Source organism: Manis javanica, chromosome 2 (genome assembly GCF_040802235.1).
Source record: "Manis javanica isolate MJ-LG chromosome 2, MJ_LKY, whole genome shotgun sequence".
NCBI classification, from domain to species: domain Eukaryota; kingdom Metazoa; phylum Chordata; class Mammalia; order Pholidota; family Manidae; genus Manis; species Manis javanica.
Genome location: NC_133157.1, coordinates 27,237,471 through 27,262,151, shown reverse-complemented (window position 1 = coordinate 27,262,151; position 24,681 = coordinate 27,237,471). Strand labels below are relative to the sequence as shown.

Here is a 24,681-nt window from a genome sequence, read left to right as displayed (position 1 = left end):
CCTGTGTTTTTGGTATTTGAATAACTAAGCTATAAGTCTTACATGAGAATCTTAACCAATTTTGTTGACATATGTATTTTCAGCAGTTAGTAACTGGTTGAATGTTGATTCTGTGTTTCTTATAGGAAGTTGAAGCTATCACCCTGGAGCTAGAAGAGCTCAAGAGAGAGCACATATCCTATAAACAGCAGCTTGAAGCTGTAAATGAAGCTATCAAATCTTATGAAGGTCAGATCAAAGTAATGGCAACTGAGGTGGCTAAAAGTAAGGTAAGAGTTACTTAATATTGGAAAAGTTGGCTTGAAGATATCTGACTTTGGAGGTCTTGATTTCTTCACTCATGTCACAAGAGGCAAAAATGATCGCCAATTCAGTCAGAGTTCTGAAATAATATTACTAATCATTTTAGTCTGAGTCTATTTAGAAGACAAATCACAGTAATTTGGATGGGCAAAAGTTAGATAAAATATTAACTATAATAGGAGATTGGAATGATACAGGACTGATCACTAAGGAATAAAGAGAACTCTAAAGAATATAGGAACAGCACATACAGGAAACAGCCATTACCTATAGGGCTGAGGTGGTATCCCATGGAAGAACAAATCTGTAAAAGAGCTCCATTCTGCCCACAGGGCTGAGAACCAGATCTCGTTGGAGGAGACGTAACTGGCCCACTGGTGGTGAAGTTTGCTGTGCCACATGGGCAGCCCTTGCTAGGAAATAGCTTTTTGGGATGCCAGGGAAACTGGCCATGGAAAGGTGCCCAGCCTGTGAACATGTTGTCAAGCTCCCCTTCAGCCCAGCAAAAGCAGGATGCCAGGGGAAGCCGTGTTGGCTGCTAGCCTTTGCACATGTCAAGCTTGCCTTTGAGAAAAGCACACTGGAACCAGGAAGTTAAGGCTTCTACAGTGTCCCTACAGCATCCTTTACTAAGGGTTAATGGCATTATAGCTGGTGAGGGAAGAAATGTTCTGGTATCAGAAGCAGGCCATGTGAAGGTTGAGTTTGGAGCTATGGGAGTTTCAAATGTTATAAAAGCATTCTGTTACTGCAAATTAATGTTGTGGTATGTCTATTAGAGATTGTCCCTTATGAAATTGGATACCCTCTTGTCTCTTTCTTCGATTTTGACATTTAATTGTTCTGTTCCATGTTACTTCTATTCCTAACTTTTTTCTTGAGGTATGATTGGCACATTAATTTGAATTATACAATGTAATGGTTCAGTATTAGTGTAAATTGCCAAATGATGGCTGATAAGTCTAGTTCATATCTGTCATCATACATAAATTTTCTCTTGTGATGAAAACTTTTAAGATTATTCTCTTAGCAATACAGTATTACTGACCATAATCGGAAAAGTGTACCTACTTCTCATTTTGTGACATAACTCATTTTTTTAAGTTTTCTGTCATGTTGCTATAGATACCATTTTTGTAAGCAGCATACATCATTAATTTTCATGTTAACTATGTGTATACAGCTTTTGACAGGGGAGTTCCATTCATTTACCTGCATCATAGTACTTCTTTGCTTTTGTCATCTACTTCTATATTTTCTGTTAAGTTTTCCCTTGAAATGATTGTTTTAGTAGTTGTAGCATATAGCGTTTTGAAAATTAGTTCTTTCCTCTTGATTCTATTTGTAGTTCAAGGTTTTCTTTTTTAACACAATCAAATCTAACAGTTTTTTCTATTTTCTTGAAGATAAGGGATCAAATTCTCCTCAACTTTGCATTTTGTGTTGCTGATTAAATTTTCTAATTTCTGCCTCTATTTTGTCTCCAACATAAATTTTAGTTTAAAAACATTTTTAGTTTCCTTCTGATTTGTTGTCTTTAATCTTATATTTTTCATCTCATTACTCCATATTTTCTGTGTCTTTCATGTTGTGGAATTTTAAAAAATTCCAATAGTTTTCTAAAGAGAAATGTAAAAATAAAATAAACCATTCCTTCCTTGATCTAAATAAAGATAAAATCAAAACATGTACACTCTTCTATAAAGAGAGCATTCATTTTTTTCTCTTTATGGGAAACTATAAATGGATCGTTTGATTTTTAAAGGCTGTTCTTTCAGGCTTTACATTCTAAATTGTTTCCCTTTGCTGATAAGCGTATCTAAATATCTAAGAACTCTCCCAGGGAGCTTAGAAAAGAAACTGCCTACTTATGAATTAGGCTCAGACAAAACTAAAATTTCATTTCTACTCAGTCTAAGTGACAGAGTCCCTGTGTTATTACAGTCACACCTGCAATGCAGTCTTTAACCACTAGAAATGAGAGAATCTTCTTCATGAACATGTTTTTGTCAGACACAGTGTTAATTAATAAACCTTATGTCTGTTCTTTTTCCTTTTCTTCATCAAAGGTTTTAAAAAGCTAAATATCTTTGGGTTTTTTTAGGTGAATGCCATGATTTATTCTCCTCCTGTAAAAGACCTTCTCTGATGACACAAACTGAACTATATAAGGCAATTAAAGCACTATGGGTACATCAGTAACCTAACCATAATGTCAAGTATTCTGTATTGCACATGATTACCTGTTTGCTAATTTTTTTGCTATGCTTTTGATCACTTATCGAGACCTATTCTTCCTCAGGGTCTTTTAGCAGGTTGTCCTATTTGTTTTCCCCCTACTTAATAGGAATTGCGCTAGAGTTTTTTTTGTTGTTGTTTTGTTTTTAGACATTTGTGTGACTTTTTTAACATTTAGGATGAAGCAAAGGAGCTGGTTGTAGACTGAATTTCAGTTGTAATTACCATTTTGGAGGTTAATCCAAGGTTCAATCTGGGGAGGTAGGGGGATAGTAAAGTCAGCAAGAAAGTTTTCCTTTGTCCCACAGACCTATTTTCTCAAAAGTTTTTCTTATTCTGTTGCTCAGTTTTGCACTAGAATCCAATACTGTGACCTTCCACTGCCACTTCTAAAGTCCATATGGCTGACCTCTAGAGACAGGAAGAGCAGCACAGCCCAGCCTAGCCTGCTGCTGTTCTTTGCCCCTCCTGAAAAATGTACTTTTGGGGTCTGTCAGATTATCTTCCTATTGAAATGCCACTTTCCTGAGATCCTCACAGGTCAGGCTCTAGTCTTCCCCCAGTCAGCTACACTGTATCCAGCAGAAACTTAATTGCTTCCAGCATGAACACTCCTGTCTCCTTTTCCCACTGGTAATACAAGCTCTCTGCTGTGTGTGAATTCATTAGTCAGCTTAATGGGGATATAGAATGCAGAGGATTAGGTCACCATCTGCCTATAATCACATGACCATCTTGCGCAGAGTCTGCTAGATGATATTCTAATAAACTTAAGTACCTCCATATTATCTTGCTATATCTTGTCTTCTAATTATTTGTTACAGGAGTCAGTGAATAAAGCTCAGGAAGAGGTGACCAAACAAAAAGAAGTGATAACAGCCCAAGACAGTGTAATTAAAGCTAAATATGTAGAAGTGGCAAAACATAAGGAACAAAACAGTAATTCTCAGCTTAAACTTAAGGAACTGGATCACAATATCAGTAAACATAAACGGGAAGCTGAAGATGCTGCTGCAAAGGCATGTTTGTGTTGTTCATTTTTACCGTCAATCAAATGTTTGTGTTTGGGTTGCTGAAATACTTTGGTAAACTGCTCGATATACAACTCAGTGTACATGACAGAACCACTGTGTAACACAATTTTAAGGCTTATAGCTATGTTAACTGATTCTCAGAAATGCTAATTTTCATCAGCACAAATGTTTTGTTTTTAGATTTCAGGTATTTATTCCCATCTATAAGATATTTTTGCCAAATATTTAATGGTATACCATGGAACTGACTCTTTTATCCCCAGATGTTCATAGAATTTTTGCTAATGTATTGTAGTAATAATATATATTCTTTATCTTATTTCAGATTGAATTTAAAGAACTCACAAAAATATATATATAAACAGCTTCCAAAATAGGGACTTAATTGATTTCTGGATGTCGTTAGGAGGATTAGTACAGTTGATTTTTTGCAGCCTCATCTGAAATATGTTTTGCCAAGCAGTTATCTTTTTGAAGTTATCCTGTAGCTTTTGGTCACTCTTAAGGTTTCTTGCTTTCATGTATCACATTGCCTTAAGTACTTAAGGGAGAATACATGCTTTTGCAGATATTCCTTGCATGGTTAAGAAGCTGCATTCTGGTCTCAATAATAACATCTATCCTGTTTTCTTATGGGCTCTACCAGTTTGGTCCCTTATACGTTTTTTTTGGCATCATAAAAGTGCAAGAGAGTTAACTTCAAAAAAGATCAGAAAATACAAAACAGTCTCCCACCCTCTGAAAGAACCATGAATGCCTATTCAGGTTCATTACTTGGTTTTAAAAATATTTTTGTTAATGGTCACATCATAGTACCCAAACATTGTATTAATATTGATTTGCCATTGACCTGGTAGCCTCGTTTTAGTGGATTCATAGAAATATTACCAGTGTTACTATTATTAGTTCTTTGGTAATTAAAAATGTTGTATTGGTGATCACTAGGGGATTTTGTTCCCAGTTAAGGAGGTTCAAAGAGGAACTTGTAGGTAGAACTGCTAAAAAATCAAGGATTCTTTAAGTGCATAGTTTATCAATTATTTATTGCACGTTGACTAGTATCAGATACTATGCCAGGCACTAAAGATACAAGGATGAGCATTGTGTACACAGAATGCCTTCATAGAGCTTACAGGTGAGCAGGGAAGATAGCCTAGAAATGGTTGTTCTACTTGGAGCCTAGAGGTAAGACCATACCCATGGAATTAATAAGGATATACAAATTGACCAGCATTAGATTCTACCAGTAGAAATAATCTTAAACAATTGAGTAGAAGAAAGATTTCCTTAAGCTCTCTAAGTTTAAGTTTTTAATTGGTTATATGAAGAAGCTTTTTACTGTGCCATGTCAAAGAGGGTAGAGGGGAATAGAGTCAATGCTTAGGATAGTTTTTATTTAATTATAATAGTGAGAATTATGAGTTTTCAGTTGATTAAGCTTCCACAGTTTTGCCAGATCTGTGACTTAAGTATTCCTATAAGAATTTTAACTTTCACAAGTTTTTTGAGGCAATAGATTGAGTTAGGTAAATCTGAAGGAGTCTCATCTGACTTATGGGTGGTTTCACATATACTTTGTAGAAATTTCTCTGAGTTGCCTCTTCAAATGCCTAAGAAATAGGAAGATTTTTCTCTGTATAATCTTGTTTTGTGAACCTATCCTCCAGGTAAAAATATTTAGTTATTATAGGTTCACTGTTGTTGCCAGTGAACTTTTTTCAAATGAGTCATTGAGGGGTTTTTCTCCAAAATGTTTTAATTAAATTTAGTAAATATTTTATAAAATTGGTTTTAAATGTAGATTTGTAAGCAATGATAGATCCTTCCATATTTATCCTATGTGACTAGGTATCCAAAATGTTGAAAGACTATGACTGGATTAATGCAGAGAAACACCTCTTTGGGCAACCCAGTAGTGCCTATGATTTCAAAACTAACAACCCCAAAGAAGCTGGCCAGAGACTTCAGAAGTTACAAGAAATGAAGGAGAAACTAGGAAGAAATGTCAACATGAGAGCTATGAGCGTACTAACAGAGGCTGAAGAGCGGGTAAGTCATTTTCCTAAGACTGGCCGCTTGAGAGCAGGAGGAGGTCGGCTCTGTGTCAGCCTGAGGTGGTGAGAGCCAGTCTTCTGCTTGAAGTCTTTCACATTGGCTGGCTTTCGGTTTTGCTTTTCTCCCTTTTCATTTCTTATTTCAGTATTTTTGCATTATCATTTGTTTATGTGTTGGACCTTTAATTACTTTTCTATCAGCTTTGCCATAAGCATATTCTACCTTTTTCTTATTCTTGGTGTAAATAATAAGAACACTTTTCTGATCATGTTAATTCCTCACATTTCTGTCATTTCTTTTACTTGACTTCAAAGGCTTTGAAAAATAGGATGTACTCTGTCTACCTTACCAATCTCTCCGTAACTACGGTCTTCCTTTAGACTCTCATGTGTACTAGAACTATTATTATATAAGCAATAACTAAACTTGTTGTTAGTTTTACTAATCTCCAAACCCAGCAGCATCATCTGTTTTAATACTCTGAGTTCTCAGCTTGATGTTACCCATCTCCCCTACCCTAATAAAACTTTTAAACTCTGCCATGTCACTAGAAAAATCCAGAGGGGAAATCAATTCCTATTTGTGACAGTCCCATAGGCAGTAGCAGTCTGAACAATGTTTTATCATGCCTTGTACCTTTAATTCCACAAAATTCTATTTGAATTTGCATGATAGAGTTAATGAGAGCTCTATAGAAATAATACTATGAGCTCCATTACTTTTGAGAAATTCTATTGTAATGGGTTCTTTGAACTGTTACTGACATTAATATCTACAAAGAATCTATATTATGATACTAAACAGACAGTAATGCACTTGTGATCACACTATGAAATATTCCTTCTGGTTTTCATTTCTCCATCAAAGCTTTGCAAAATATGGCATATTTATGGAAGAGAATTTTTCATTTGATTTGAGCTGCATTCCATCATGAAACTTGTTTGTTTTTACTTGTTTGCTTTTATTAGATAATGACAACTGGGTCTAAAAAATTCACCAACTCCTATCTCCTAACAAGAGACAAAAGCTCTAGTGTTGATCAGCAGACGGTCTTGTCTTTTTGCTCTATTGTGTCATTGCCACATAAGAAACTACATGGGATTATACAACAAATAGATAAAAATGTGGGGAGGAGGTTTTAGGAGGTTGGCTATAAAGAAGAAAGGACAGCAATATAGCTAGCAGGAGTTTTTAAGGCAGAATTTGAAGCCTCCTTTGAAATGTGAGGCTTTGAAGAGGATGTTTAGAAAGTTCTGCTGTTACGCCTAGTATGCTTAGCCCTCTGCAGCCCATCAAAAATGTTTTCAGTGGCATCCTACATCAGGGAAGGGAAGGCCACTCTGAAGGTGTGACTCTTGAGCTGCAGTTTGAGGCACCAGTTATGTCAGAATGTTCCAGGAAGAGAGAACAATGCAGGGGCTATAAGGCTACGGTAAGCTTAAAACATTCAAGGAACTGAAAACAGACCAGAAGGAATATGATGGGAAAAAGATATAAATGAGGGCCAAATTATGTAGGACTTTTTACATCATGGTGAAGAATTGAAATTTTCTTTGTTTTGTTGCTAAGCCTAACCTTAAGAAGAAGGCACGTGGGACTACTTTTGAGGTTACATCTGACACACTTTCCTTTTTGCCTTAGTAGCTAGGAAGATAATAGAATATTAGTGCAGGCAAAATATTTCTGGAGCTTGCCATATAAATTATCAATTATAGTAATTGAATTTGACATAGATGATACATTTACTTTCCTCATAATGTGGCTTACATTATAACTCTTAATGCAGTATATCTTTGGTAAATAGGAATATATATATTATATATAAAAATAATGTAACCCTTTTATTCCTGATTGAATTCTAGGACCTTAGGAAAATTTTTATTTTCCCAATTAAATGTGCTTTTTATCTTGCCAGTATAATGACTTGATGAAAAAAAAGAGAATTGTAGAAAATGACAAATCCAAAATCCTTGCAACTATAGAAGACCTTGACCAGAAGAAAAACCAAGCCTTAAATATTGCGTGGCAAAAGGTATTTGTATAAAAAATGTTATTGTTTAATCTTTAGGAGGCAAGGGTGAAGAATATTGTCAATAGGTTTATACTCTGAGATGAATTTGAAATGGCTAATTTGTGTGTGAATGAGTCACGTGTTCATACCTTAATTAAAACCTCATAGACTTTTAAATACATTTTGTCCTTTTGGACTTGGTTACTGACCATTTGCAAAGGTAAGTTTGTGTCACTCCATCATACTTTCATAGGTTCTACTTCTCAGGTTCCATTTTTCATTCTTACTTAAGAGGTCTGTGTTACCTTTAAAGGGGACATTACTTGCTTGCCACTTTCCTTCCCAAGAGATCAGAGGCCCTTACTTATTGTCCAGTATGTACTGTACCTGCTGACCCTCTACTTGAAACTGGAAGCACTATCCCCTTCCTGTTGGGGAAGCTCTGATTGCTGGAACACCTCTCCCAAGGACCCCGTTAGTTCTGACCTCCTCAGTTTCTCTTTCCTAGGTTCACGAAGGTCAGATGTTCTAAAAAACTATGTCTACAGCAGGATTGGCGTTTTCCTTACCACTCATAAATTATTAATAGCCCCTCAGAATTCATAATTATTACACATTCCATGGGTTTTCTGCAAGCATTTTGTACACATTAGATTAATAATTATAAACATATACTAAATGATCTGTTAATTATTTTATATTAGTTTTCTTAAAACAATTCTGTAACTTTGGTAGTTATTATCCCTATTTTATAGATGAAGAACCCAAAGCTGAGGAAGATGAAACAGCCTAAGATCATATAGCCAAAAGGTAGAAAACTGGGATTCTCTTTTCCTAAATTAGAACCATAGTTAAAATTTCATTTTGTTGTTAACTACTGTCACCCTGTTTTGCTTCTTTAAGAATAGGGCAATAAACAAGGCAGTTTGGTATTCTTTTACTAGACTCTTACACAATGAAATCCTTACTACCATTTTTGTTTTATGACAATTCGGCCATATTCAAGGTTCTTTACTATTATTTCTAACTTCCCTGGCTGCACATATTGGTCTCCTTTAGGATAATTCCTTAGCCTGCTAAGTGGAAGTTTTCCTGTGTCTGCCATAAAGACTTACTCACATTCCGCAGTTACTGTGCTATTCATGTTTAACAGTCCTGTGCCTCTGGGATGTAACTGGGCACCTTGCCTCTTTTTCTCTTTTTTAATTTTTTAATAATATTATTTTCAGTAATGGCAGCACAATTATCCTTGTTAGTCACCTTGTTTTTCCTGCTCTGTGACTTATTTTCAAGTTCCATCTCCCTGTACTATGTGTCTGTCTTTTGAAAAAAATATATACAAGAAGTTGGCCCCATTATTCTTGTATATGTGGTTTAACACTGGATCTGAAAGGTTTTGTCTTGTATTCCCCATGGTTCCTGGATTTAGTGCAAGTAGAGTTATCTTTAAACAGATTTTTCCCCAATTTCGAAAGTTCTCCTAAAACAGGTTTATTTATTGAGTGCTCATGTGCCAAGCACTATTCTCATATTCTCATTTAATCTTCACAATAACCTAATGAGGGTAGGTGTAATTATCATCAGCATTACATACTTTCCTTTGTCTTCAAGCATACTTGATTCCCAAATATTTTAAGCATTGGATTTTTGTGTTTGCTGTTAGCCTCATTGTTATACCTACCCATGAATATAATTCATTTCCTATTTAGGATAGAGTTATATTCTCTGTCCATTAACTGATATCTTTCTCTTTTTCTTTTGAAGAAATTTCCACATGCAGTCCCTGGTCGTGTTCAGGGTTTAGTAGCATTCCACTGTCTTAGTCCTGAGCTGCCTCTCTCCTGCCTGGCCAAAAATGTGGGGCGGGGGTGCGGTGAGGAAAGAAAGGAGAATAGGGAAGGAAAAGGAAAAGAACCTAGGGTCTTTCTGAATACAGTGCTGTCTTCCGTCTTTCCCAAAAGAGTCCGAGGTCTCTCTCCCCATTGTGATAAACCTCACCTAGCTCTGGAAATCACAGGTAAAATGAGATCCTGTTTCCTCTGTATAGTGTATTACTCAGCATGTGTGCATTGCTATTAAAATATGTATTCCTTAGTAAATCTAGTTTGAGGAGCACTGCTTGTATTTAAGAAATTCTTTATTACTGTAAATATTCATAAAATGTATATTTGCACTTGAAGTTGGAGATTTCCCTAGAGAGAATGGCTCTTAAATTCATGTGTGTGTGTACTCTCAAATGTGAACTAAGGTTATTATATTAGTTAGGTCTTTGATGACAGATGGCCCAATTCTGAAATCATTGATCAAGTGATTATCTGATTACAAGCTAGAATACTGGCTCCTAAATCTCTGTGTAATCTACTATGACTTGATGGGAATAAGGCCAAACAGCTTCTTTGGCCTTTTTCTCTCGGGTGCAATCCTTCCTGTTAACACATTAACTTTTTTGCCGTGAGAAAAAAGTATATAGGAAAGAACCACTCAATGCCATAAACAGATCTGGTGGTTTGATTTCTTAGACTTCCCCTGATCTTCTTTGGGTTTTTAAGGTCAGTTTATAACCATAGGCCTATGTTACCATACCAGTCAACAGAAAACAAGTTTTATAAGAAAATGTTTTATGTCCAAAAGAGTTTTTGTTTCTCCAACTGAAAGTTCAGTCTCCTATATTACACATTTGTGTGGCTCTGAGGATTCCTGGCCTTCAGAAATGTCAAAGCTTTGGGGTAGGGTTAGTTTAGCCTCTACTTTTCCCTGGAAGTTAGAGCAGAGCTCAGCAGAACTATTTCTATGAAGGGACAGATAATAAATATTTCTGGCTCTGTGAGCCATATACTCTTTGTTGCAACTATTAGACTATTGTAGCACTGGCAGCCATAAGGCATGGCTGACCTTGTCACATGGGCTGTAATTTGCCAACCCTGAGTTAGAGTAATAGAATGCACCTGCTAGGTTGCATATACACAAATCCTTTGATTCTTCTTGGAAAACTTTTTATATTTTGGTATTGTTTTTATCCAGGTAAACAAGGATTTTGGGTCTATTTTTTCTACTCTTTTGCCTGGTGCTAATGCTACGCTTGCACCTCCAGAAGGGCAAACTGTATTGGATGGTCTGGAGTTCAGGGTTGCCTTAGGAAATACTTGGAAAGAAAACCTAACTGAACTTAGTGGTGGTCAGAGGTGAGTAACCTTTTTGCAGTATTATAATTTCTCATTCCTCTTAGTTTAGTATAATCAATCCTCTCATTGCTTTCCAATTTTACTTCAGTTTTGCTTTGCTTATCTATCTTTGCATGTAGAATTTAAGGACCCTGTAATATGTAAGACTACTTGATTTAGATTTGCTTAAAATAGTAGGTGACATTGGGAAAGGAACAGCACAGGAGTATCTGAGAGAAAGGAAACAAAAGTGCTGAGCTCTGTTTAACCTGATTTTCTCCCGATGAGTAAATTTTGCACTGTAGTCAGAGGGAGAGAAACCTATGCAAAGCCTAGTAGTCTCACTAAATTAAGGAAACAGATCAGAATTTTGGAAGGCCCCAGTAAGCATACTTTAGCCTTATTAGTTCTGTACTATACTTGAAGTAAAGTCTACTCAAAACATACCTTAGCTAGGTTAATTGCACACCTTGAAGAGATCAAGGTGATCTGCATATAACTTAATTGTTTCTCAGAACAAAGCCCAATATTCTTTAAAGATAGACAACAAAATTAGACTGAATAGCAAAATTTCAATGTCTACCATATAATAAAAATAACTGAACAGAAATCAAGAAAATGTGACTCATCAGGGATGGTAGTACAGCATGGAAAATAGTTAATGATTCTGTAGCATCTTACTACATTGGTAGATAGTGACCACACTGGAGGGGGTTGAGGATTTGATAATATGGGTACTTGTTGAACCACTGTGTTGTGTATTTGAAACCAACATAAGATAGTATATCAGTGATACTTTAATTTAAAAAAATAAACAAAATGTGACTCATGAAAAAAATCAGTCAATGGAAACAGGTGATGAAACAAACAGGCAAGGAAGTTAAAAAGTTACATTATTTCCAAGAACTACAAGAAAAAAGAACATGATGAGAGAAATGGAAGCTATTAAAAGAATCAAGTAGAACTTCTAAAGATAAAAACTATATCTAACAGGAAAAGTTTACTGCATGAGATTAACAGCAAGTAAGACAATATGAAAGTAACGAGTGAATTTGAAGACATAGCAAAGAATCTATTCAGGATATATAGAGAAAAAAATTAAAAGCAGAGCATCAGTGACTTATGGGATGTTAGATCTGGCAGGCTAACACACATAATTGGAGTTCCAAAAGGAGAGGAAGAGGCAAAACAGAAAAATACTTGATGAAATAACGGCTCTAAGTTACCCAGTTTTGATGAGTTCTGTAAAACCCCACACTTAAGGTCTGTGAACTGAGGTGGGCCGAACACATAAACTCACACACATATAGCACAAATGCATATCATGAAATTGTGATTATATATGCCAGTGAATAGGAGAAACATTTTAAAAGCAGCCAGAGGTACAAAGACGTATTAGTATCAAGAAAAAAACAATGACTTAAGACTTACTGTCAAAAACTGTGCAAGTCAGAAGTTGGGAACATCTGTAAAGGGCTACAAGAAAAATGTGTCAACCAAGAATTCTGTGTCTAATAGAAATGTTCTTCAAACTGAAGGCAATATAAATATTTCTTTAGAAAAACATGTTGAAGGATTTGATCTGAGCAAAACTGTACAAGTTAAAGGAAGTTCTCAAGTAAAAGGAAAATGATACATGGATCTACATAAAAGAAGAAGAGTGTTGGAGCCAGCATGCCCTGGGCTTCTAGGAAGTTTCTCTCAGCCTTACATAGTGATTCAGACCGTCAACATACTAGGAGAATCCTAGGTCACGTGGCCTAACTCCTTCCCTACAGAGAGCCAAGTAATTAAAACCTGGAAGAAAATTGGGAGTATTCATGTAATTGCTGATGCCATAGAATATGTTGCAAAAGTTATTGTAATTTTTATTCTAATGTTAAATATATTAAGGCTTTTTTAATAAAAAGTTAAAAAAATACAAGAATTACTAGGATTATTCATACCTGATTAGAAGGAAACAGCTACAAGTTAAAGGGGATGATTAGCTAGACTAGAACTGAAAAAGAGCTATAGAAAGTGTAAATACAAATTTTAAATAAAGTATTACTCAGGGTTCTCCTGATTTATAAGGAATTGGCTCATTTTATTATACAGGCTGGGAATTCCCTATTTGCTGTCTACAAGTTGGCAACCTGGGAAAGCCAGTATGGTAATTCCGTCTTGCGTCTGAAGTCCTGAGAACCATGAGCACCAAGAGCAGAATATCCATGTCCCAGCTCAAGTGATCAGGCAGGAATGGACTCTACCTGTTTTACTATTCAGTCCCTCAGTGGACTGATTGATGTCCACTCACACTGGGGAGGGCAAACTGCTTTGCTGAGTTTTCCCATTCAAATGCTAATTTCATACAAAAATACCATCACAGACACATCCAGAAATAATGTTTAACCGTATATCTGGGTACCCTATAATCCAGCCAGTTTGACACACAAATGGTTTTACCTTCTGACACTGAAGTATGTAATGTTCTATAATCTGTACAACTCTATTCTTTTTTCATTGGCACCATTTTAGAGTAGAGTATGTATGTGTATGCACATGTGAATACATATATAGTAAAAGTGTGAAAGAGGACCCCAGTTATCCTATTACTAACATAATAGCTGTTGTCTTCAGTATAAAAAGTATAAGCAAGGAGGCGGAGCCAAGATGGCAGCATGAGTAGGACAGTGGGCATCTCCTCCCAAAAACATATATATTTTTGAAAATACAACAAATACAACTAATCCTAAAAGAGAGACCAGAAGACACAGGACAACAGCCAGACTACATCCACACCTGTGAGAGCCCAGCGCCTGGTGAAAGTGGTAAGATACAAGCCCCGGCCCGGTGGGACCCGAGCGCCCCTCAAACCAGCTCCCGGCAGGAGGAGAGGAGTAGGAGCGGGTAGGGAGAGGGAGCCCAGGACTGCTAAACACCCAGCCCCAGGCATCCGCACCAGAGTGCAGACACAGTGCATGCGTGGAGGGCTGGAAACTAGGGAAACAGGGCAGCAAGACCTCTGAGCAGGTCCTGAAGGCAATGCCCCCGTGACAAAGAAAAGCGAGTGCTTTTTGAAAGTCTTAACGGGACAGGGATGCCACAGCTGGATGGAAACATCCCAAGTCACAGTCCAGCAGCTGGAAATTCCAGGGAAATCTGGGCGCACTAACCCCCTGGGCAACAGATATGAGACACTTCACAGAGGTAACAGCCAAACAGCCCCCCGTCCATTACCCCTCTGGGGCCCTGCCAAAGCAGAAAAGCAGCCTGAGGCTGGCCACGCCCTCAGTAAGGGAGCTTTCCCCATACCAGCCAGACCAGATACAGAGACCCAGTCTACAGGCAATTGCCCAACAAAAGCCACTAGGGGTCGCAGTTGTCCCAGTAAAGAAAGGCCAGGAGCCAAGTGGAAAGAGGCTAGACTCTTCCAGCTGATAGAAGCGTCAGTAGCACTCCAATGCACGTATCAACATGAAAAGGCAAAAAAATTTGATCCAGACAAGACTAACCCAGACAGCTTTGGCATCTGCTACGTCTTCCCCTGAGAAGGAACCTGGGGAGATAGATATAACCAGTCTTCCTGAAAAAGAATTCAAAACAAAAGTCATAACCATGCTGATGGACTTGCAGAGAAATATGCAAGAACTAAAGAAGGAGAATACAAAAATAAAACAAGCTCTGGAAGAACTTCAAAACAGAATGGACGAGATTCAAGAGACCATTAATGGACTAGAAAACAGAGAACAGGAACGCAGAGAAGCTGATGCCAAGAGAGATAAAAGGATCTCCAGGACTGAAAGAATTCTAAGAGAGCTGAGTGACCAATCAAAACGGAACAATATCCGCATTACAGGGGTACCAGAAGAAGAAGAAGAAGAGAGAAAAAGGGATAGAAAGTGTCTTTGAAGAAATAATTGCCAAAAAATTCCCCAAACTAGGGGAAGAAATAGCCTCTCAGACCACAGAGTTACACAGAACTCCCATGACAAGGGATCCAAGGAGGGCAACACCAAGACACATAATAGTTAAAATGGCAAAGATCAAAGACAAGGACAAAGTATTAAAGGCAGCCAGAGAGAAAAAAAAAAGTTACCTACAAAGGAAAACCCATCAGGCTATCATCAGACTTCTCAACAGAAACACTACAGGCCAGAAGAGAATGGCATGATATACTTAATGCAATGAAACAGAAGGGCCTCAAACCAAGACTACTGTATCCAGCACAAATATCATTTAAATATGAAGGAGGGATTAAACAATTCCCAGACAAGCAAAAGTTGAGGGAATTTGCCTCCCACAAACCACCTCTACAGGGCATCTTACAGGGACTGCTCTAGATGGGAGCACTCCTAAGAAGAGCACAGAACAAAAGAACAAACATGAAGAAGGGAGGAGGAGGAATAAGAAGGGAGAGAAATAAAGAATCATCAGACCGTGTTTATAATAGCTCAATAAGTGAGTTAAGTTATTCAGTAAGATAGTAAAGAAGCTAACCCTGAACAGTTGGTAACCACAAACTTAAAGCCTGCAATGGCAATAAGTACATACCTTTCAATAATCACCCTAAAGGTAAATGGACTGAATGCACCAATCAAAAGACACAGAGTAATAGAATGGATTAAAAAGCAAGACCCATCCATATGCTGCTTGCAAAAGACTCACCTCAAACCCGAAGACATGCACGGACTTAAAGTCAAGGGATGGAAAAAGATATTTCATGCAAACAACAAAGAGAAAACGGCAGGTGTTGCAATACTAGTATCAGACAAAACAGACTTCAAAATAAACTGACAAAAGACAAAGAACGACATTACATAATGATAAAGGGCTCAGTCCAACAAGAGGATATAACCATTATAAATATATATATATGCACCCAATACAGGAGCACCAGCATATGTGAAACAAATACTAACAGAACTAAAAGAGGAAATAGACTGGAATGCATTCATTCTGGGAGACTTCAACACACCACTCACTCCAAAGGACAGATCCACCAGACAGAAAATAAGTAAGGACACAGAGGCACTGAAGAACACACTAGAATAGATGGACCTAATAGACATCTACAGAACTCTACATCCAAAAGCAACAGGATACACATTCTTCTCAAGTGCACATGGAACATTCCCCAGAATAGAGCACATACTAGGTCACAAAAAGAGCCTCAGTAAATTCCAAAAGATTGAAATCCTACCAACCAACTTTTCAGACCACAAAGGCGTGAAACTAGAAATAAACTGTACAAAGAAAGCAAAAAGGCTCACAAACACATGGAGGCTTAACAACACGCTCCTAAATAATCAATGGATCAATGACCAAATCAAAATGGAGATCCAGCAATATATGGAAACATGACAACAACAACACAAAGCACCAACTACTGTGGGATATAGCAAAAGCAGTTTTAAGAGGAAAGTATATAGGAATCCAGGCATATTTAAAGAAGGAAGAACAATCCCAAATGTATGGTCTAATGTCACAATTATCAAAATTGGAAAAAGAAGAACAAATGAGGCCTAAGGTCAGCAGAAGGAGGGACATAATAAAGATCAGAGAAGAAATAAATAAAATTGAGAAGAATAAAACAATAGCAAAAACCAATGAAACCAACAGCTGGTTCTTCGAGAAAATAAACAAAATAGATAAGCCTCTAGCCAAACTTATTAAGAGGAAAAGAGAGTCAACACACATCAACAGAATCAGAAAAGAGAAAGGAAAAATCACGGTGGACCCCACAGAAATACAAAGAATTATTAGAGAGTACTATGAAAACCTATATGCTAACAAACTGGGAAACCTAGAAGAAATGGACAACTTCCTAGAAAAATACAACCTTCCAAGACTGACCCAGAAAGAAACAGAAAATCTAAACAGAACAATTACCAGCAATGAAATTGAAGCTGTAGTAAAAAAAACTACCAAAGAACAAAACCCTCTGGCCAGATGGATTTACCTAGGAATTTTATCAGACATACAGAGAAGACATAATACCCATTCTCCTTAAAGTTTTCCAAAAAATAGAAGAGGAGGGAATACTCCCAAACTCATTCTGTGAAGCCAGCATCACCCTAATACCAAAACCAGGCAAAGACCCCACCAAAAAAGAAAACTACAGACCAATATCCTTGATGAATGTAGATGCAAAAATACTCAACAAAATATTAGCAATCTGAATTCAAAAATAAATCAAAAGGATCATACACCATGACCAAGTGGGATTCATCCCAGGGATGCAAGGATGCTACATTTGAAAATCCATCTGCATCATGCACCACATCAACAAAAAGAAAGAGAAAACCACATGAATCATCTCCATAGATGCTGAAAAAGCATTCAATAAAATTCAACATCCATTCATGATAAAAACTCTCAACAAAATGGGTATGGAGGGCAAGTACCTCAACATAATAAAGGCCATATATGATAAACCTACAGCCAACATCATACTGAACAGCAAAAAGCTGAAAGCTTTTCCTCTGCGATCAGGAACAAGACAGGGATGCTCACTATCCGCACTGTTATTCAACATGGTACTGGAGGTCCTAGCCACGGCAATTAGACAAAACAAAGAAATACAAGGAATCTAGATTGGTAAAGAAGAAGTTAAACTGTCACTATTTGCAGATGACATGATATTGTACATAAAAAACCCTAAAGACTCCACTCCAAACTACTAGAGCTAGTATTGGAATTCAGCAAAGTTGCAGGATACAAAATTAACACAGAAACCTGTGGCTTTCCTATACACTAACAATAAACTAATAGAAAGAGAAATCAGGAAGACAATGCCATTCACGATAGCATCAAAAAGAATAAAATACCTAGGAATAAACCTAACCAAGGAAGTGAAAGACCTATACCCTGAAAACTATAAGACACTCTTAAGAGAAATTAAAGGGGTCACTAATAAATGGAAACTCATCCCATGCTCTTGGCTAGGAAGAATTAATATCGTGAAAATGGCCATCCTGCCCAAAGCAATATACAGATTCCATGCAATCCCTATCAAATTACCAACAGCTTTCTTCAATGAACTGGAACAAATAGTTCAAAAATTCATATGGAATTACCAAAGACCCCGAATAGCTAAAGCAATCCTGAGAAGGAAGAATAACGTGGGGGTGATCTCACTCCCCAACTTCAAGCTCTACTACAAAGCCACAGTAATCAAGACAATTTGGTACTGGCACAAGAACAGAGCCACAGACCAATGAAACAGAATAGAGACTCCAAACATTAACCCAAACATATATGGTCAACTAATATTCGATAAAGGGGCCATGGACATACAATGGCGAAATGACAGTCTCTTCAACAGATGGTGCAGGCAAAACTGGACAGCTACATGTAAGAGAATGAAACTGGATCACTGTCTAACCCCATACACAAAAGTAAATTCAAAATGGATCAAAGACTTGAATGTAAGACATGAAACCATAAAACTCTTAGAAAAAAACATAGGCAAAAATCTCTTAAAGATAAACATGAGTGACCTCTTCTTGAACATATCTCCCTGTGCAAGGGAAACAAATGCAAATATGAACACATGGGACTATATGAAGCTGAAAAGCTTCTGTACAGCAAAGGACACCATCAATAGAACAAAATGGTATCCTACAGTATGGGAGAATATATTTGTAAATGACAGATCCGATAAAGGGTTGACATCCAAAATATATAAAGAGCTCACACACATCAACAAACAAAAAGCAAATAATCAAATTAAATGGGCAGAGGAGCTGAATTAACAGTTCTCTAAAGAAGAAATTCAGATGGCCAACAGACACATGACAAAGATGCTCCACATCACTTGTCATCAGAGAAATGCAAATTAAAACCATAGTGAGATATCATCTCACACCAGTAAGGATGGCTACCATCCAAAAGACAAACAAGAAGAAATGTTGGCGAGGTTGTGGAGAAAGAGGAACCCTCCTACACTGCTGGTGGGAATGTAAACTAGTTCAGCCATTATGGAAAGCAGTATGGAGGTTCCTCAAAATGCTCAAAATAGAAATACCATTTGATCCAGGAATTCCACTTCTAGGAATTTCCCCTAAGAATGCAGCACTCCAGTTTGAAAAAGACAGATGCATCCCTATGTCTGTCGCTGCACTATTTACTATAGTGAAGATATGGAAGCAACCTAAATGTCCATCAGTAGACGATTGGATAAAGAAGATGTGGTACATATACACAATGGAATATCACTCAGCCCTAAGAAAAAAAAAATCCTACCATTCGCAACAACATGGATGGAGCTAGTGGGTATTATGCTCAGTGAAATAATCCAGGTGGAGAAAGACAAGTACCAAATGATCTCACTCATATGTGGAGTATCAGAACAAAAGAAAACTAAAGGAACAAAGCAGCAGTAGAAGCACAGAACCCAAGAATGGACTAATAGTTACCAAAGGGAAAGGGATTGGGGAGGACGCGTGGGAAGGGAGGGATAAGGGCGGGAAGAAAAGAAAGGGGGCATTACGATTAGCATGTATAGTGTTGGGGGGGCACAGTGAGGGCTGTGCAACACAGAGAAGACAAGTAGTGATTCTACAGCATCTTCCTATGTTGAAGGACAGTGACTGTGAACTTGGTGACAAGTAGTGATTTTACATCATCTTACTTTGTTGATGGACAGTGACTGTGAACGGGGATGTGGGAGGTACTTGTTGAAGGGGGAGCCTAGTAAACGTAATGTTCTTCATGTAATTGTAGATTAATGATACCAAAAAAATAAAAAATAAAAGTATAAGAATGTAGCTCTCACTGACCTGCTATCTAGCTGTTTCTGATACCAGCAGTTGGGTAAGAAGCAAAATAGCTATTAACTAACATGACCTTTTCTTAAAGATCCTTATTATTTGGTGAAAGAATATAAGCCTGTTCCATGTAAAACTTGTTGAAGAGGAGAAACATGGAAAATATAAGGAAAATTTTAATACTACAAAAGGGTTACAGTTTGAAACTTAAGATTTTTTTATCTGACTAAGTCTGCACTATTAATTACAGGATAGCAGATTTGTTTCAGTAAACAATGATAAAATGTTTTAGTAAAACATGGTAAAATGGAGTTTTGATAGCTTTTTTTCCTGGCCTTTTCTTAGGTCTTTAGTGGCTTTGTCGTTAATATTGTCCATGCTCCTCTTCAAACCTGCTCCAATTTATATCCTGGATGAGGTAGATGCAGCCTTGGATCTTTCTCATACCCAGAATATTGGACAGATGCTCCATACTCATTTCACACATTCTCAGGTAAGAACCAGAACAAATGTCTCAGTAATAGTTTCAGTATTTGTTTTTCTTAAACAATTCAGTAGTGGTCAATATTAACAAGATATTAGAATTGGAGAATACTAAAGCATTGTCTATGTCTTCAAATATATGCTTACATTCAAATAGGTATTGAAGGAAAAAGGGTTTGGTTTCCTGTTAAAGAGCCAGGCATTACAATTTTTGGTTGTAGTGTGAGGGAGAATCTAATTTTTTTATAATTTGAAATTAGGGGTAATGTAATTATTCTCTCTAGCTGCCAGACGATGCACAATCAAAACAAGACTATTTTATGCAGGGCTATACCCAGGTATCAGAAAATCATGTGGCATTTGTTGGGGTACTGTTCATTTCTCCTGGTTAGAAAGTAGAAAAAGCCCCCTTTAAGCTAAGAACTGTTTTGTTTTCATTAAACTGTTGGTCTAGGAACTGAGGCTGCCAAAAATGGTTATATAGATGATGCATTGTACGACTACGGGCATTTCACTTATAGTTATCATAGACTGTATTTAGTATGCAGTGTTTTAGCATTTAACTGTGAAGTGTTACAGATTAACATTAACTGTTAATTCTACAAGTACTCCATTTGAGCTGGTGGTAGTACTGTAGGAACTTGAAGCCTTCTTTGGTATTATTAAAAGTACATAGAAAAACATTTCACTGGGGCATTTAGAGCTAACAAAAAACCACTGATACCAGATGCTGAAGACAACAACAAGAACTCAGCCAGGAGGAAATAGTAAACTTGGGTAATGAACCACTTGAGGCAAAATTAAGAGACTTGCTGAAACTAATTATGGAAAGCTAGCATTAAGTAACTAGTATAACTGTTTATTACTTGCATTTTAGGATGTGCATATTCTTGGAGTTTTGCATTTAAAGAAATAACAAAATCAAAATATCTCCAAACAATTCTTAGCTCTAGTATAAAACGGAATAAATGTCAAGGATATTACAAAAGTTATTTTTTATGCTTTTTTTATTTTTCCCTTAAGTTCATTGTGGTGTCTCTAAAGGAAGGTATGTTCAACAATGCAAATGTCCTTTTCAAGACGAAGTTTGTGGATGGTGTTTCTACAGTAGCCAGGTTTACTCAATGTCAGAATGGAAAGATTCCAAAGGAAACCAAATCCAAGGCAAAAGAACCCAAATGATCATATGTGGCAGTTAAAAGTACAGATTTACTCCTTCACCTTGACCTGTTTTTTAAACAAACTTTTTAAGAACTGGGGATTTACTTAATTTGCTCATGTAAATATTATTTCATTGCTTAACCCATATTGTCTCTTCCTTTATATAATCATTTATAAATAAGCATAGATTCCTTTTTTCTTAACTATGGTCCAATTACTGTGGTTGTGATTTTATGCATATCATCAATGCTTCTTCTCACACAAGTCTTTTGTATCTATTAGCTTGAGATAACTGGTTGGTGATAAATTCTGCTTGTAAAAAAAAAATAGAAAGAAATAGATGAAATTATAGGATAAATATAGCTGATAGCGTTTAATTAGTTTAACTCCTAAGGTAATATTAGTGTGTTTTCAATTGTTAATGAAGTCATTTGGTAAGGAGATTTGTAAACAAAGTAGCTGGACTAACAAAGGGAACACAAAAGAAGCTGTCAGGGCAGCTCTGATGTATTTCCTGGTTAGTTCCTTGAGGACACAATTCTTGTCCCTGATTTAAACTCAGACGGGAAAGAGGTCTTGAAAAATCTCTCTCATTTTAATGATGTTTGAATATCATGTTCCTTTGTGCTTAGTAAATGGTCTTTGCAATCTTAAGTTTTAGAAAAAATCTTTGGGTTTTTAATAGAAGCTAGGAGAAGGTATGTTGCATGTTGGCTGCACATTTATCTGAAGTCTCCTAATATTTTCAAAAATTTTGCCAACCCTTTCATAATCCAGTCAATAACAAGCTATTAGTGAATGAGAATGTAGGAGCCCCCAGATTAAACAAAATGTGTATTTTTCCTGCAGTATGATATATAAATAAATAGATCCATCTGTTCTACCAAAAAAAACCCCTCAAAATTTAATGATTGTTGTATTTTTTAGTGCTTTCCAGTTCAAAAGGTGAAGTTCCTTTAAGAACTCAAAGGATGGAACTAATACCAGAAGGCTAGTGTGTATCATTCTTAGCATCTCCAGGTACCTCACCAGGACAGTTTCTCCAAACTGTATCTTCAAAGTACTGACGTGACCCAACCTGATCTTGGCAATGTTATTTTGGCCCCATAGTCCTCCTCGATACTGTGTCTTAGTTCCTTTGTGTTATCCTTTCCCTAATACATGCTCATACTTTTTGACCTTGGGTGTAACAGTTCTCATCCTTCATTCTCACATGTATCTGAGGATGTCAGAGAACACTGATGGCTGATTTAGGGGACACATTAGAAAAGATTCTATCTGGAATTAGCTCTGTTCACTGTGGGAAGAAAGGGAGACAAAACTATGAATGTTAAGTTATAGCAAGTCTAGCATCTCATGTAACAGACGTGCTTTTTAAAATTTCCTTTCAGATATATGCAAATTGCTAAAAAAGTTACATCAGTTCAGTCACCAATACAGTACACCTGTTGACTGCAGCCTAGTCAGCACTGGCCTGCAACTAGAATACTTCTGATTTGGCAGTTATAAAATGGTACTTCACTGCTGTTTTAATTGCTTGCTGGGGGTTGAATATTTTGTCAGATGTACTAATTTTCTTTATTACAAATTTTGTTTGCTTTCCTAGTTTTTGTCATATATGATCTTCCTCTTTGATGAAAATCCTCAAACATTAGATTTTTGTGAGTAATGTCATTCTTTGATTAGGGGGAAGACATTAAGGGGAGAGGGGATATGTCACATATTTACAATAATATGAGTGATACTTATTGAGCTTTTTCTGTACATGAGACACTATACTCAGTTGCACATGTTTTCACATTTAATACCAATAAAACCCAGTGTGGTAAGTTGTTAATCATAACCATTGTCATCAGCATTATATGATTTAGTAAATTGAGCAGAGAAAAAATTTGCCCACAGTGATAATACAGTCAGTGAGTGACAGTGTCAAGATACAAATCTTGGTAGTTGGTCTCCAGGAACTGTGATATACTACTTCCCTGACAGCTTGAACATTTGCATTTATTGTACATAATAAATTTAAGAGCTATCAGGATAAGCAGTATGTACAACATATGAAAATAATCTTTGGAAGAACCCCAAACATTTGAAGAGAAGATTCTTTGTGGGTTTTGTTTTTGTTTTGACATTTTAAAATAACAGCAAATGGAAAAGCAAAAACTTAAGAATCCCTCTTCTAATCAGTGGAGTAACCTAAGGTCCAGCACTCCCCCAGTCATGCCATCTGCACATCAGGGCAGTTTGTTTCTTCCTTTTTGATCTGTATGCCTTTCATTTCCTTATCCTACTGCACTAGCTTGAACTTCCAGCACTGTGCTGTAAAAGAGTGATGAGAGCTGGAATGTATTTGCCTTTTTATCCCCAAATCAGGAAGAAAGCATTCAGTCTTTTACCACTAAATATGTCAGCTATATGATCAAACTAGGAACAGAAGGGAATTTCTTTATCATGAATGGGTATTGAATTTTATCAAATCCTTTTGCTATGTTGATTGATAGGATTGTGTAAGTTCTTCTGTAATCCTTTAGTATTACGAATTACATTACTCAATTTCTTAATATCAAGCCAGTCTTTTACCCCTGAAATAAACCCTACTTGGTCATGGTATAGAATTCTTTTTATTTATTTTGCTGGATTCTATTTGCTGATAGTTGGGTCATGATTTTTATGCATATTCATAAGGGGCATTGGCCTGTAGATTTATTATTTTTTTTCTCCCATCTGTTTGGCTTTTACCAGCTTTAAAAAACAAATTTAGGGAATACTCCCACTTTCCATTTCCCTGGAGGATTGGGGGTTGAAGGGACTGGGTGGAGGGGGGAGCACATCGGACACTGATGACATGCCAAAGTCCCCGGCTGCTGCCCTCTCCCAACCTGAAAAATGTGCCTTAGGCTAGCCAGTCCTTGCGCCGCCGCTGTAAATCTAAGCTCTCCCTCCCCATACCTTTAAAAACTCACTGCCTGCCCTGCGGAGTTGACTTCCCCAGCCTGTGATAGCCGAATGGGGGAGTATCACCTGGGAATTGCGCTCAAATAAACTGCCTGGCCCTTTGTTGCCTCTCGTCGCCTGCTTATTTTGGCTAGAATTTTTCTTACAATATTAAATTGGTGTTAATTCTTCTTTAGAAATATTTAGTAGAATTCTGCAAAACTATCCAGGTCTGGAGATTGGGAATAAAATGATTACAATTTCTTTAATAGTTATAGGTCTATTTAAACTTTCATACTGAGTGGCTGGTGGTAGTTTTGAGATAGGGACCATGGGTATAGTCAGAGTAGGGTGAGGTCCTCCAGAAAAAGCAAGGCAGGATATTTGCAGACAGAGCAATGTAACTAACATGCAAGGAAACCCCCTACTAAAACTCTGTGTTAAACATTCAGCTCTAGAGTCATTCTTCAGTGAGATCAGTTAATATTCCTCAGATAAATTTCCATGCTAAAAGGCCCAGGTCTATGTGCTGTCTTTCCTCCTTCAGATCT

The 24,681-nt window shown here is 36.9% G+C and overlaps 1 protein-coding gene across 1 annotated transcript in view; it reads left to right on the top strand.

The window, feature by feature from the left end:
* SMC2 (structural maintenance of chromosomes 2) overlaps positions 1 to 23,811 on the top strand; it is a 50,887-nt gene extending 27,076 nt beyond the window's left edge. The window contains exons 19-25 of the mRNA XM_073226896.1: positions 126 to 269; positions 3,366 to 3,560; positions 5,424 to 5,624; positions 7,546 to 7,662; positions 10,663 to 10,823; positions 19,898 to 20,045; positions 21,059 to 23,811. Coding sequence (XP_073082997.1) covers positions 126 to 269; positions 3,366 to 3,560; positions 5,424 to 5,624; positions 7,546 to 7,662; positions 10,663 to 10,823; positions 19,898 to 20,045; positions 21,059 to 21,217 — 1,125 coding nt within the window. The 3' untranslated portion in view covers positions 21,218 to 23,811. The remainder of the gene's footprint in view (positions 1 to 125; positions 270 to 3,365; positions 3,561 to 5,423; positions 5,625 to 7,545; positions 7,663 to 10,662; positions 10,824 to 19,897; positions 20,046 to 21,058) is intronic.
* Positions 23,812 to 24,681: the final 870 nt, after the last annotated feature.